General features: G+C 38.9%; 1 protein-coding gene across 1 annotated transcript in view; it reads left to right on the top strand.

The window, feature by feature from the left end:
- Nucleotides 1–3,161: 3,161 nt before the first annotated feature.
- The window catches only part of IL17REL (interleukin 17 receptor E like), a 47,459-nt gene continuing 34,114 nt past the window's right edge, over nucleotides 3,162–16,506 (top strand). The window contains exon 1 of the mRNA XM_075149449.1: nucleotides 3,162–3,500. Coding sequence (XP_075005550.1) covers nucleotides 3,399–3,500 — 102 coding nt within the window. The 5' untranslated portion in view covers nucleotides 3,162–3,398. The remainder of the gene's footprint in view (nucleotides 3,501–16,506) is intronic.

Here is a 16,506-nt window from a genome sequence, read left to right as displayed (position 1 = left end):
CAGGGAAGTGGTTGAGTCACCATCCCTGGGGGTATTTGTGTAGATGTGGTGCTTAGGGACATGGTTTAGTGGTGGACTTGGCAGTGCTAGGTTAATGGTTGGACTTGATGATCTTAAAGTTCTTTTGCAACTTAAACGATTCTATGATTCTAAGACAAATATTGATTAAAATATAGGTAAGGTGTAGGGAGGAACAAGGAATAAAAGAAATGTTATCAAATTATTTTCAAGAATTATTATCAAGAATTAGAGTCCCATTTGAGCAGGGAGCTGAAGAGCTAGTGCCCATATAAATTTCACGTGCATAGATGCTTCTATATAAATGATAGTTTTCAAAAAATATGGCATGGGTCTATTATTCTGCCCAGCTTTTAATGGAAATGTTAGCCTAATGGGGGTTCTGTAACCTGATGTAATAAAAACAATGGATGAACACTGTAATTCCAGAATACAAATTACGTAGGTATGGTAAAGTAGATTGTGCTAGTTTAGACATGATTTTAAAAAAGCTTACTGTCAAATAAAGTAAATAACAATAAGGTTGTTGCCTGCTGAACTTAATAACAGGTATTACAGAAACTGTCTGGACTGAAACACTGTTCCTGCATAGAAAGAATATACTGTTAGAGCAGTGCTACTAACCACTTTATTCAGAAGGTGACAGGTGTGCTAAGAAATACCAGAAACAGTAAGAAAGAAGAAAAATTAATAAGTGAGCAACATCAGTTATTTCTATGGAAACTGGAGGAGTGTTACCTCAGGGCTTGATGCAAAAACTAAATTTGTAAACACTACAAATGACTGTTGCTTGGAGCAAGTAATCACAGACCCCATAAGAAGAGAAAGAACTTTTGGTCCCTTTCCAAGCAGCCACTCAAAAAGCCGCTCTTCAATAGTGGCACAAGTTCAACGTCCAAAAAAATGTGCTATGCTAATGTGTAAGTAAAAAAGGAACTATATAAAATGAGTAAGTTTCCAAAAGGAAATTAAAAGGAGCCGTTGAAAGGGTAGAAGCTTTCCAGGCGCAAGGAGCTTCTTTAAAAGTAATGTATGGAAAACTCAGAATAGTACATATATAAGATATATGCCAAAATGCCACCTGTAGGAAAACATCTTTTTGCAGCTCCCAACTCATATTTTTAAGAAAGGTCAATACCATCCTTTTTAAACCAAAAATGAGAAGGAAACCTCCTAAAAAGTCTATGGAGCTGACTAGTAATGGAAGATATGAAAGGACACCTTTTGCTCAAGCAATCTAATGACACAGTAAAAAAATGAAGTGCGTGCTTGCTTGCAGTTGAGTTCATTACAGGGGAACCTACTAAAGGGTGAGTTGGAGGAATTGTCTCAGATCTAAGTTTAAAACAAATAATCCAAAAGAATAAGACTGATATCTGAAACAGCAATCGAACAGTATTCTACAGGGTCCCATAAACTGCAATTGAAACTGAAGTTGCAAAACTACTAACTTTGGTGTGTGCTGAACTAGATTGCTTGCAGTAGACATACTGGTAAATGATACACTAAGGAGAATCAAAATGGCTTTCTGATAGAGGGACATCAGGCTTCTGATGATTCAGTCAACATCACTATGCTATTGTGTAAAAGATCCTTGATCTGCTCACTCCTGAATATTGTGTGCAGGACCCCCTGTCTTACAAAAGGGTATAGTAAAAATGAAGAGGTATATTCTTAATCTTAGAAAAAATAGGGGAGATATGCTAGAAATCAATAAAATTATGACTATTTTGGCAAAGGTGAGATGAGAATGGATATTCTCTCTTTTTTCTAAAGCAAGAACAAGGCGGGAACCCAACTGAACTATTTGGAAGCAGTTTAAAAATCAAAACGAAGCAAATAAACATAGTTTAATTGTGTAACTCATTGCCACAAGAAGTTTTGAAAACCAAAAGGATAAATAGATGCAAAGAGTTGTTGTACAAATTCATGTAAGAAAGGTCCAGAAGCAGCTATTAAATACAGTGACGTGCACATGGCTTTCAGTTCAGGAAATCCATAAGGTCCAGGTCATTGGAACTTGGCAGCATATAGGTTAAAATAATCCATGGAAGTAGCATATTTAACTTCTTTCTTATTTTTCCTAAGCATCTGCTACTGATCCTGTTAGCACATGAGAGTGGACTGGGCGGATCTGTGATCTGGTTATTTTTATGTATAGATGACAAAATTCAATAGTTATTTTTTTAACCAAAATAATTAAATAACAATTTGTTCAGTACTGTGATTGATACTGCTCTTTATCTTCCAAAAATAAAGTCTTACTGGAAAATTGACAAACTGGACTCACATGAAAGTATTTAAAATACAAGTATAGTACATACACTGGCAGAGTAGACATTGTCTTTTACCTGTTTATTAAAAAAATACTGGTAAAGCTAGATCCTAACAGATGGTGTTAATTGTGTATTCACTACTTTTAACTGATGTAAAAAGTTTTGCAAGAGCACTGAGGACATGGGTTCTGGCACTGTCCTACTGAAAGATACTCTCTTAGTTGTGAGCAAGCCATCTCTATGGAAGAATAACTCCTTACTCCACCTATGGGCATAACACACCACATACAGCCTCCATATGAACCAGAGAGTGTGTTTTTTGGAATACTTGTTCCTTACGTATGGTAGTGGGACTATGCAAGGTAGCACCCAGAAAGGCATTCCTGGGCATTTTGTTACGCTAACAGGTATTGAGGTGTTGTGACTCACTCGCACCCTGCTTTCAGAGCTGGTGGTGTTGAGCTTCTTTGGCAAAGCATGCATGCTTCCCGAGTGTGTTGAAAATCCAAAAACTGGAGATAGGCTATAGAACAAGAGGCTTCTGTTGATACAATTAAATAATAAGTGAAATAAGTTCAAGGCACAGATTTCTAGGGTAAAAGAATCTCTTTTTCCTGCTGATGAAAAACAAGAAACCAGTCTTCTAAGACTACCCACCTCAGCAAAGCTGTTTTTCTTTTTATTCAATGCATTAGAAAACCAGGAAAATAAATAGACATAAGAATGCATTTGGATTCCAGTGATGTACCTGCCTGGTACATCACTCTAGAAACAAAATTTCCATTTATACATAGAATTTACAGAAAAGAAATTTGCTAAAGCTGATCTAAAGCTGACATGATGAAATCCAGAAGGAAAGGGCTTTTACTGTGATTGTCAGAAATTCACGTTTCCCATTTTTCAGTACGGAACATAAGAAATGAGTTGAACATGCTTTGTATTTCCCATAACTAGCAATTTTCTGTCTTTGGAAAGTTTTAGAGGGAGGAGCTCAGAGGTGCTGTGGGAGGGACTAAAATTCATATTAAAGTTTTGGCATGAGAGGGAGAATTGTCAGAGTAGAAGGTTTCTTCTGAGGTTTTGCTTTTTTTTTTTCAATTTAGGATGATAAGTATTCATGTTCAGATTCTTCTAATAATTCTTTTTTGGAATTCTGGTTGTCAGATTATTCCCAGGATTGAAGAATGTGGACTTTCATGTTCTCAGGTAATCTCTTACTTGTTCCTATTTGCTATCTTTTAATATAGTAGTTGTATGCTGCCAAAATAATTGTAAGAAAAGCAAGAAAGCAAAAATGGGAAAATATTTCAGCTGTCCTGAACATTCACTTTGTATTCCTGTCATTCTGAATTAAGTATCCAAAGTGGCAAAGATGACTGTTAGGAAGGGAGTAAGAAAATGCATCTTACACTATTTCCAACTGCTGTTGTTAGTATCTTTTTTAATCTCTCTTTTGTACTTGAAAAAAATGATTTAGTTCATATTCATTCCTTTGGAGAGTCAGTTTTTACAACAGCAGTGGTGCCAAAGAGATGAGGGAGGGAGGAACGGGAGGTTTCAGAAATTGCTAATTATGTTAGGAACACACGAAACACTGACTTTCCTGTGAATAAATGAATTAAATTTGAGAAAGAGTAAAACCTGTTTTTCATTTTGTGGGATGAATGTAACTGCAGTATTAAATTTAATGAGTTATGTATGTGCATAAAAGTGGAGTGTGAACCATACCATCTTTTTAATAGCTTTGAATTTTGTATGTTTCCAAATATCTCCACAAAGGGGCAGTATGGAGATATTTTGCTTCTGTTGGCATTCTGAAACGGTAAGAATAGAGTAAATTGAAAGATAAATAAAAAAAGGATAAAATAATAGGGAAACTGACTTTCAATCTTGGTAGAGGGTGATAACCATGTATTTGCTACAGAGAAGTGGAATTGATGGCATGAAAGAATTGGGCTGTCTGTACAGACTTCTGCTTGAAGTCGTCAGTGGTTAGGACAGGCAATGAGACACACTAAAGTTGTCTAAATGTGGTGGTACTACCCAGATATTAAGTTAGTACATGTTACAACAATTTAGTCTATATTTATATGTGTATCCTAGAAAATACCAGGAATGAAGATGCTTATAAAATTGGGGAGGAAAAAAAACCTTCTGTATTTAAAGTTGCTTAATATTATATTCCTGCATTCAAATTCTGTAGTCTCTATCTACTTAGAATAATAAAATAATATTATGTCTTTAGAATAATAAAATATAGACATAAGAGATTAATCTCTAGATGTACCTGAGCACTTTTCAAGAATTTTTATATACTGATGTTTATGAATGCAAACACACATGTATTTTAAATAATTTATGCTCCTTGGTCTGCTGCAATGAGAGTTTAAAATAGAAATGATTTACCATTCTAATTTATCCCTCCAAAGAATGTATGACTATCAGACTCAGCATGTAAAAAACAATAGCAACCTTTTTCAGTGGGATTCAGTCTAGGGGATAGGATTTACCTCTGGAGACCTTAACGGGCATCTTTCTCTGTCATATCTTAGATATGTATGTTAAGAAGACTGATTCACTAGATGCCTAAGATATAGACACAACCCTGAGGTTTGGTAGACTGGACCTCTTTCTTTGCCTTCGAGAGTTTGTCTTACAACTTTTCTAAAACTGAAGGTTGGATAACTGAGAAAGGAGTACTTTTTTTAATTTACAGGGGAAATATATTGTTTCCAGTAAAATGGAATCAATCAATCATCTGTGATGTTAAAGATAGGATTCAGTTCGTGTTCTCTATGTAATGTTTCTACTAGTTGTATTCAGTAGAATCTTGAATGCATTAATGACTTTTTAAGACAAAAATGTTTTCTCACTGGGAACAATCATGATCTCAACAGGACAAATTACTGCCAGCGTAGCATTTTCAATCTAGTGCAAAGCATTTTAGCTACGTGAACTTTAGAGTCTCATGACAAGCTTGTTAGAGAAAACTCCTTCTTCCTTTTCCTTTGGAAGTAACTTCAATTTCCCTATGTAACCGACCACAATTTGTGGCCTCAATCCCATTCCTACCTTAGTTACTTTAAAAGGGAGCCGTTTATCTTCTCCATAATTTATAACTCAATAGTCTTTATAGGGGGACTAAACAGGGATTACAATTTGTCTTTTCTATATGCCATATATGTGTGCTGCTTTCTGCTATAGCACATCAGATCACAAAATAGAGAATCAATGCCATTTTTTCTAGCAATTTGCTTAATGTGATAATGAGATATTGTAATTTTAAAACTATCAGAAGTTTCTGTAGCTGCTATTGCTACAAGTGAGCATTATAGAAAATTGTTTTTTTTGTTATGAAGTTTTCCCATAAGTTTGCATAGCGGATTTCTCTTCTGCAGAGTCAACCCTGAGATTGTGTGGTTATTCATAAAGCAAGAGGGGAATGAAAAGCATTAATTTGCATTTTTCTGCATTTTTCAAACTGTGGGTATTGTCAGAAGGTTTTGAGCAGGTTTAACCACTGAAACTGTTGAGTTTGACCAGCAGACTAGATTTTAAGGTGGCTATGTCCCTTGAATATTTGTAAGCAGTTTTGACCTCCTTCGGTACTCCTTATCATAGTAAAGCTTAAGAGCGAAATAGTAACATAACTGTTTTGAGGTATGTGACTAAAAAACCCTTCACATTGAACTGTTTAGATTTTGGATCTTATTACAACTTTATGCATCATTCTTAGTTTACCATGAATATTCAGCAAGACATCCTTGCATTGCCTTGTATAAGGCAATATCCACGTTTCATTACTATACCACAAACTGTACTTCTGTTCAGTACAGGAAAGGAAAAAAACAAAGAACATTGGATGTTTATGCAAATATTACATGAAAATTTAAACAGCATGAAAATTTAAACAGCATGAAAATATACAATTGTGGGTTGAGTGATGGCAAAGGAACAACCAAGCTTTTATTATGTATTATGATTTATTTCTCCTTCCTTATTTTAATGGCTTGGCTTTAGAGCTCGCGTGATATTCTGGTTAAATACAATGGGCTTGGTCTCCATGCCTCAGCCAATAGCAAACACAGTTATCAACCAAGTTTCCCTGTAAAAGCATAGGGGAATCCCAGCTTGCAATTGAAATTGGGTTTGTGCTCTACTCATTTTACAATCCACATTGTTTGCAGGCTGTACACAAAGAAACAGGCTTACGCCAAATTTGACTCAACAGCTGGTAAAGATCAAGAGCATTACATTTAAAAAAAACTCTCCAGAAAACTATGAAATAGTATTTGTATTGTCTGCCATTAAATGTAGTAATGTTTCCAAAGTCCACGGATAAAGAAGGAAACCCTAAACTGAATCTGGGATTTCCCTGCAGTTATAAAGGTTATTGGCAGCAAATTCTTGATATAGCTGCTGCCTGTTCATGCTATTCATAGTTGAAGTATGTGGTGTTTCTTTACTGGATATTTATGCCATGGATCAATCTATTCTTGCTGAATACTATACACTGCAAAACCAGTGATACAATACACCCTTAGGCCACTAACTCAGCTGACATAAACTGGCATTCTTTGTTCATTACTAAGGTAAGCAATTCGTATTTTAAAAATTATCCCAAGCCTCTAAAAAATGGACATGATAATCTAGGTGACATAATTCAGTTTTTTCTAAAATCTGTTTGAAAAACTAGTTTTAGACATGGAAAATATCTAAAGAGACTGATCAGAGACCTAGCTTTCTCAGAGTAAGTGAGAGAGATACAGTGTGAAGTCCCTACATAGGAAGATGATTCACCACAGACTTTTTTGTGTTTGCATCGATATACTTGATGACTGCGGAGATGCATAAAAATATAAACCATATCCTCTGCTAATATTTGCTAAGATGCAGTACAATCCACGAGAGCATGCCCTAGATGGAAAGCCTGGGTTTTGCATCCCTGCCTGTCATTGACTCACTTGTGTGGCCCTATTCAAGTAATTTCCTTTCTCCGGTTTTCACAAGTACAAAATAGTGCTGACCTTCCTGTGTGATGTGTCTTAATGATGTGTTTTAATTAAGTGCTTTGAATACTATAATTCAGTGTTAAGTACTCATTAGTCAAAGCAGTCATACTTAAGGTGCTCAATCACGTTGAGTCACTGTATTAGAGTGATATTAACCCATTTGTTTAGATATCCCTGCTTGCCTTCTCTGCTGGTAGTCAGGAGAGCTGCAGTTTAGCAAGTGTAGGTGCCTTATCTCTTGGACTGCGTTTTACATTTGCTCGTAGGGTCAAAAATAGCTTGGCAATGACATAAGACACTTAGCTTCCATGTTTCCTGCTGTGTCCTATGCCACTGGTTGGGTGCCATCCCATTTCCTCACCCCCTGAGAAGAAAACAGCCAGTGACAGGTACAAGCAGGGACTTAGAAAACTCTCCGGTGTTCCTCATTATTAGAGTATCTACCACCACTTCTTTCAGGAGAGGTGGAGATGGAGAAAGCTTTGCCATTCAGAACTTGCAAAAAATGCAACGGTAGCTCTTGGTTTTTTTCTTTCTCACTTCTCCCTTCCTCAAGAACTCTGGAAAAAGTTTACAAGGTCTGGAAAGAGGTAAGCCACTGGAGTAGCAAGAGCAGAGGCACTACAGACAATCATAAAAGTTGCGGGCACAAAATTAACAGATGTTGGAACTGGACCTGACAAGGTGTCCTGAAACTGAAACACAAGGCAGTGCTAGAAGCTTCACCACCATGAGACGTCAACATAAGTATGTGCAATCAGCACGCGTACCAGAAGGTAGATATTAAAAAAAAAGGGGCTATATAAGCAAGCTCAGCAGGAGACAGGAGCAGCTGAGCTTTGTTATTGGGAGCGAATTTTAGCTCACAAATCTCTCTCAGCCCTGATCTTAGGGAGGAAAGATATCCTTCAGCTCCATTTGGACCCAAAGCACAGTGGTGAATGTTGAGATTTGGGAGTAGGTGCTTTCCACAGCTGCAGAATATTGCTGTCTGACTGACTGCTTTGCAGTTGGAAAGCTGCTTGTAATTTGATCAAATCTAGGCAGGACAGATTTTTTAGGAGCGGTAAGAACTTTAACGAGACCATGTGGTGTGACCTAGCTGGAATTCTTGCAGTAAGGTCTAGGATTACTTTGTACATTTGTACATTTGCTGGAGCTGGCAATGCTGTACCTGCTACTTTTTTGTATTGTTTATACTGTCCCGTTCTTCCTCTCTTGCCAGAATGCCTGTGCATGGGAGAGAACCAGGGATGATCAAAAATGAGAAGAACCAAAAAGAGGTTTTAAGACTTCTTTCTAAGGATAGCTTTGGATACTCTCCTGGCTTTTTGGCTCAGCATTGAGAAGCTAGGCCTCACTCCCAGATAGGTAGGTAATTTGGACCTAAGAAAGGAGTTTCCTCCTATCTCTGACTGAAAACCATTTGATTTCTGGGAGCCATGAATTCCCATGTGCCGTGCTATGGCTACCAGACTGTTCAAACCAGGAACCCACATTTGAAGTTCTATGCGTTGCATTACTATCGTCCCCACAAGAGATCCCTAGGTTTTATATACCAACTCTGGCACAGATGTTTCCATAGTAGTTTTCATACTCTCAGGAAAATATTTTTCCTTGTAAAACTTTTTTTCTGATTTTGTTAACATTTATTGACTGTTTTTTGAAAACCAGGAAATTATTTGCCATCTTAAAAACACAAAACAGAAAATATGCCCCAAACAGCAGCGTGTTGCTGAGGGAATTCCCGACCGGCTCTGAACTACTTGGCTAGGAATGATGGAAGAACCGGTAAATTAATGTATACTCAGATGTAATACGGACACATCACAACTGTAGGAATTCACCGGGCCAGAATTTTCTGAGGTCATGAATAAGCTGGAAAGTCACAGTAACTAATGATGCTGAGCACTGGAATAGATTGCCTGCGGAGCTTATAGATATCTCTGCACATGCTAAACAAATATCTCTCAGATATGTCTCAGATAAAGGCCATTCTTCCTAAGGCAGAAATGTAGAGTAGATGGTATCTTGAGTTCTTTTCTAACCCTAATATCTCTGCTTTCATTCATAATTTTCTCTTTTGTGGGATCTAAAGATGGTCTTTAACTTATTCCTTTGGAACAGTCAACAGAGCCGAAGACCTGTCTTACTGTATTGCATGTCCTGCCCTTTCAGCACATAAAATATGGGACTCACCGTGAAAACTGTATGGGATGTACAGTCTCATTCAGGACGTGTCTATGCAAAAATGAAGAGAGTTTTAGTTTTACCTTGCAAATTATCTGTGGCTCTTTCTCGTGCAAGAAAATGTTTCAACTTAGTTGCTTTGAATATGTGTGGTAAATTTCAATCATTTCTGGAAAACTGATTGTCTTGGAGTTGCCTCTACTTGCCTGCATATTTTCAGCAAGTATGAATCATATAAACAACATTGTACAGTACTAGATGTGCATTCATTGTCTTTTCTTGGAAAAACTTTGAGGAAATAGAATTTATTGCAGTTAATATATTTCACTATCGCCGGTTTTGTTTTTCCCTTTCATCCCTTCATATGCAAACTTCCTTGATCTTTTTCCCACTTCCTCATTTCCCTGACCTGCTGTTCTTCCTTCCATGACTACAATGACGGTTTTCTCCATTACTTTTGAAATTTTGATATCTTTGTATTATAATTTTCCCCATTTGTGGTTTGTTTTTTTTAAATTTATTTTTGCAATTCTCATTATAGTATCATGCTTCATGCTTAGTTTTGGTCAGTAGTATGTGTTCTTTTAATTCTTCCCCCTCATTTTCAATATATTATATTTATATATGCTATAATACAATAATTTTTAGAGCATGGTCATATCTGTGTTACCATTCAGTCTGCCTTTGTAGCTTATTTTCTCTTCCACTTAGGGGGAAAAAAACCCCACATACACTTTTTAGGCAAATGTGTGGCAGAGGTGGTTTTCAGTGAGTAAGGGCTATCATTAAAAATGAGACATAGGGTGAAGCAACGTATGAAGGTACTGAACACTGATGGGTTTCTTAAGCTGAGGCCAAGCCCAGGAATTATTGCTGCCTCTAGGGACAACAGCGTGATCAGGAGAGTCAGGTGAAACAATGCTGCTGTTGTAAAGTTGGTAGAATCCTGCCTCTTTGGAAGCCCTTCTTTTGGACCTCTGCCTTCTTTAATTGGACTGTGCTAACTTTAGCAACTACAGTATATGGAAGATAAACGGATAAAGCCAAACAATATGATTATTCCATAGGTGTTTTTTTTTTCTCCCCTCCCACCAAAACCCCACAAAATTATGAGTTAACAGTAAAAAGAGAAATAGACTATGTAATGACCTTTTGAGTCATTATTTTTTATTTTGTATTTTATATGATTTATTCTTCCTTAGCATTTCCAAATTTATTCATAACTAGCTTCTGTATCAGTTATCTCAAACTGCAAATGTTTCAGCTGGAATGCACAGTATAGATATTTTCAGTAGGACTTTTTTACATGGCAAATTTTGAATATTTTTAAATTTTTCATGTACTCACACTGCTAGCTCTTTCAGGGAAAGGTGTTTTGGGCTTTTGTTGCTCTTGATAGGAGAGGAAAGGCATGTTTCAGGGTTTCTGGTATAACATTTCTGATGTAGGATTAAGACTTTCAGATGCCATAATAATACAAATATGAATAGTTAGGAAATAATCCTCTCTCAAAAGTTTTCGAGTATACAGCTGCAAAAAAAAGTTTTTTGCCTACATATACTAAGAAGATTTTCCTAATTTTGCTGTGGCTAGATTGTTTCTGTAACTTAAGGAACCACAATTAGAGCTAGTCAGGCATCTTTATCATTAAGTCTTTAATGGAAGCAATTCCTTAACTGATACTGTGGCACCAGGAAGGAATGCAGTGGCCTCTCACGATTGCCATCTGAGACTACTCTACCACTGCTTCTAGCATGGTCTGAGGGATCATTTGTACGGGCTTACATCCTTACACAACAACATAACAAGCTAAGGCTAGAATAAAACCAAAGTCAACATTTAAAAATATTTCTCAGCAGGAAGAGCTATAATCAGGGGTAGTTCCAAGTTTATTTAGGTTTGAATTTTTTCTCTGTTTAAGAAGAACAGAGAGAAACATCATACAAAAACCAGAAATGTGCTTCTGAGTTTCTTTCCATGGCTTTGAAGGATGCCTCAGCCCTGACACGTGGCCTCCAAAGACTTGAAACTATTATAAGAAATTATTGCCAAGTGTACTTTGTTGTTCTAAATTTTAGTATGACTTTGTGATCCACGCTGGCAGGGTTGGGATTAGCAAGTTCATTTTTGTTTTTAAGCCCCTTTGCCCCTAACATTTCAGGATCATATCTGTGCAACATTCACCCATTCTGTGACCCTGCTCCTCTCCTATGGTTCCAGGTTATTAAATACAGATTAAATGGAGATCATGAGAAAGCATTAGCGACTTGTCAGGGCAGTATGAGAAACCTGCATGCTCAGCATGGTGCTGCCTCAAGTTAGGCAAGGGAAAAAGTTAAGCGCTGGGTTAATCTGAGCCCAGGCACCTGAGTTATGAGCCAGAGTTTGACGTTCTCTCCTCAGAGTAGCTGCTGAGAGCGACTTTCCAAAGTTTCAGTTTCTGGGTTTTTTTTCTGATGGCTGCTTAAAATAAAATGTAAGTGGCCTTTGAAGTAGGAAACAGATCTCCCATTTGAATGTTGAAAGCACTCAGCTTTAAAAATTACGCTGCATCTTGCCTGTCCTTCTCTCAGACCATCATTCTTTCATTTCCCCTCTATACAATATCACTGCTGTGACAGGAGGCCTGGGAAACCCTCTTATTTATAGGGCAGCATGGCAAACAGACAACTTAGGGTTAGAACTGCTTCAGGTTAAGGAAGATGTTGAACCTGGCTGTCCCTTGAGGTAAGGACTTGAAAGCTGGAGTATAAAAGCTGGAACATGCCCATATTCTGCTTTCCTCTTCTAATATTTCCAGTCTGAAAGAAGCTAGGCTTGAGCTTTGTTAGTTTGACCTCTGTTATTATTAAATCTCCTCCAGCCACCTGCTACGCTGGGGGATGTGGTTGTCTCACAAGTGAGTGTATGCTGTCCCAAAGAGCTTTGGCATCAGCTAGATGCCATTCCAGCTTCATTCTGGTCATGAACTAAACACCAAACTACATGCATCCAAGGAGCTTTCAGATCAGAAAGGGAGGTGCCTAATAAGCTTAGGTACCTCTAGTGTTAGGTGGCAATTAGTAGGGTATTATGGATCATGGTGTTCAGCAGAGATTACCACAGTTTGCTTAAATCATGTTTCAGGTACCTAAATCCTCTTTTAGATTTGGCTGACTTAATCTTATTTTGCAAATGACTGCAAACTTTGGCTTCATTTCACTATCAGTAGTAATGCAAAATCCTCACAGAGAAATTGCCTTACTTGGAAATGATGTGACCCTTTTCTCATGGGCAAAGCGGAAGTTTGTATAGGTGTATTGAGTTTGTGTGGCAAGGTTTTGGTGGAGGGGGGGCTACAGGGGTGGCTTCTGTGAGAAGCTGTTAGAAGCTTCCCCTATGTCTGATAGAGCCAGTGCCAGCCGGCTCCAAGACGGACCTGCTGCTGCCCAAGGCTGAGCCCATCAGCAACAGTGGTAGCGCCTCTGGGATAACGTATTTAAGAAGGGGGAGAAAACTGCTGTGCAACAGCAACTGCAGCCAGAGAGAGGAGTGAGAATATGTGAGAGAAACAACTCTGCAGACACCAAGGTCAGGGAAGAAGGAGAGGGAGGAGGTGCTCCAGGCGCCGGAGCAGAGATTCCCCTGCAGCCTGTGGTGAAGACCATGGTGAGGCAGGCTGTCCCCCTGCAGCCCATGGAGGACCCCACGCCAGAGCAGGTGGATGCCCGAAGGAGGCTGTGACCCTGTGGGAAGCCCGTGCTGGAGCAGGTTGCTGGCAGGACTTGTGACCCTGCGGGGGACCCACGCTGGAGCATTTCGGGAAGAACTGCAGCCCGTAGGAAGGACTCACGTTGGAGAAGTTCATGGAGGACTGTCTCCCGTGGGAGGGACCCCACGCTAGAGCAGGGGAAGAGTGTGAGGAGCCCTCCCCCCTGAGGAGGAAGGAGCGGCAGAGACAACGTGTGATGAACTGACCACAACCCCCATTCCCCGTCCCCCTGCGCCGCTCAGGGGGAGGAGGTAGAGAAAATCAGGAGTGAAGTTGAGCCCAGGAAGAAGGGAGGGGTGGGGGGAAGGTGTTTTAAGATTTAGTTTTTATTTTCTCATTATCCTACTCTGATTTTGATTGGTAATAAATTGAATTAATTTTCCCTAAGTTGAGTCTGTTTTGCCCGTGATGGTAATTGGTGAGTGATCTCTCCCTGTCCTTATCTTGACCCACAAGCCTTTCGTTGTATTTTCTCTCCCCTGTCCAGGGGAAGAGGGGAGCGATAGAGCGGCTTGGTGGGCACCTGGCGTCCAGCCAGGGTCAACCCACCGCAATAGGCAAAAAGTTCTTCCCCACTTGGATCTTTTTCAAAGTTCATTCAAATCAGGGGAAAGAGTTTCACTCAACCATAGTGCTCCATAATTTGTGAATGTGAAAGGTCACAGTGTACAGTCAGTCCTGGGACTGACTCTAAAGATAAGCAAAATGAGTAGTTGCCTCAAGCAAAACGGTGAGGGCTTCGCTGTGTATGCCAGAGCACTGGAAAGCCAGGCCTGCAATATATTCCCTCTTTTGCTGAGCAATAGTGTTAGGATGTATGAGAAGACAGTAACAGAATAGAAAAAGACCTTCAGGCCAAAAGAAAAATAAATATTTCCAAAAGAAATAACCGCTGCCTCCGGCAGCAGCAGCAGGAGGAGTTCTATCCTGGAGGGTCTCTTATCATGATCTTCACTTCAATTCTTGCTTGTTTTTTGTTTCTTTTTCCTTTTCTGTGGCAATCTCACTGCCCACTGTTCCCATCACTTCTGAGGGTGCAAGTCTCAGTGCTGTCAGTGCTGCTGAGGGATCTTGACTAAGTTTTTCTGGTAGCCTCCTGTGCTACAGAGATCATTATACCATCCTAACCTCAAAGCATGGGATATCCATGGTTGTCTGGAGAGCTTGTGGAATCTATGTCCTCCAGTTTTTCAAGAAATGGCCAAAGTAATGGCTGACTTGATCTGGTTTTGGTGACAGTACTGCTTCTAGCAGGAGGCTGCACTTGGCGACCTCCAGAGACCCCTTCCACCCTAAATTTCTTTGATTCCATTTTATCATCCTCTGTATGAGATCTCCAGTCATTCATTGAAATAACCATTAATGCTGTGTTAGAATGTCCCTGTCTCATTGTTAGACTAGAAGTGCTGATTTGGTAGATTAGTTGTCCTTTCAAGTAACTGAGTGGTCTGAAATTTTTGACACTCTATGTATGGGATAGTGCCGATTTCTACCAGCTGAGGGTATGGCATTCAAAGTGCATTTTAATTTTACTTTGTCTATTGTATGCAATTCTGTTTTGTTAACAACTTGTATTAGTATTTTAGGAAACATGACATCAAAATGATTGACTTTTTTTTGTTTTATTTTATTTTTTTGGTTTTTATTTCTAAAAAAAAGAAGCTAGAGCATGCTTGTTGCTTCAAGCAAATTCTACTTCTAGTCCTGGAGTTGAAGCATACAATAGAACAGGCAGCTTTTATTTCAGACTGTCATAGATCCCTTTGGTTCAATAAATCTAAAAGCAACTGGTTTCTATGTACGTCCTTTTTGTATCACAGCATTCTTTTTACATACAATTCACTTAAAAAAAAATACAAGGGGGGAATATTCTTCCCAGTTGTGAGACTTCAAAGCAATACTGTTTTGACTGGACATTCACTTATAGGATAAATGCATGTCACTGCAAAGAGTTCCCAGAAATATAATGACTGTTCTGCCAAGTCTTTCACTTGTTCTGCTCTGTAAAAGGGATACAGCCATGCAGCCATAATGGTCAGAAGACGTTATATGCCACATGCACAGTCCAGTTAAAATATGGGAACAGGATTCCTCTGCCTCTATACAGTGCAAGAGGAGATACATACTGCCTTGAAGACAGAAATCTCTGTTTTACCTGAATAGTAGCAGGTAGACAGAAGGACAAACATCTAAGGGGCCTGAGGTCTTGTGTTAGTCACGTGCTCCTGTGTTACTGAAGTACCGCTAGACTGTAAGGGAAGCGTTGGCCTGTGGCAAACAGCAGGTTGTGGAGGACAGGGTCCATACGTTTGCATATACATGTGAAACGGCAAATGGTGCAGGACACAAAAATTGGTAAAAGGCCATGCTTTAGACCACTGTGAAGCCTTACTGAAGATCGTCCAATAACCTTCAATAAACCCAACAATCTCTTCCCTGTTTGTTCATTGTCAGTTCACTGTTTAGTTGAGAGCACATCAACGTGGCGTTAACACAGGCAGACGTTGCCTTGCTCTGTTGGACACAAGCCAGCTCTCATCCAAGAAGTGTGTGACCTTGTTAGCACTGTACTGAGCCTGAGCTTAATATCCCACTTCTCAGTAGTACTCATCCTCTCCGGTTCAGCACTGCACTAATGTGATGGGATGGTTTTTGTTCAGCTTGGAACACACACAGAGGGACTTGGAGCTGGATAATGCATAGGCATGACTCAGATGTTTTGTTTTTCGCATTCTGTAAAAAAACCCAGCAACATCCAGACGCTCCTGTAGAAGCAGTATTTCAAAGTAGTCCACAATAATGCTTTGCCATAAGTTCAGGTGCCTATTTTTTTTCTGCATGGATAACAGTCCAAATGTTTCCTTCTATGATTGCTTAGCTGATGCCATTGCACACTGTTCACAAGTATCTGATCACCACATTGTCAGTAAAAGTTGAAGAACAACCTAGTGGTTTGCCAAAAATTAAAAAGGATCATCAGTAAGGTAGTTTTACCTTGGCAATGAAAGTAATTACACATGACCTCAAAACAAATACAGATGCTCCTTTTGAGAAAAGTCTTTTGGGGACACGGTATCAGCAGTACTAACTATGATTTTTTAACAGTTCTAAATTTGCATATTATGTGTATTAATCATTATAATTCCTCTGGTTCTCAGTAAATATAACCACAATTTTATTCAATTGCCAAGTGTTTTCTGTAGGCCTATTATTTCTCCTTTTCACCCATTTCCAATCACATGCTTTTTTGTATAAATAC

This window comes from Calonectris borealis, chromosome 1 (genome assembly GCF_964195595.1).
Source record: "Calonectris borealis chromosome 1, bCalBor7.hap1.2, whole genome shotgun sequence".
NCBI classification, from domain to species: Eukaryota; Metazoa; Chordata; class Aves; order Procellariiformes; family Procellariidae; genus Calonectris; species Calonectris borealis.
Note: the sequence above shows the minus strand (reverse complement) of the source record. Positions and strands in the feature narration are given on the sequence as shown.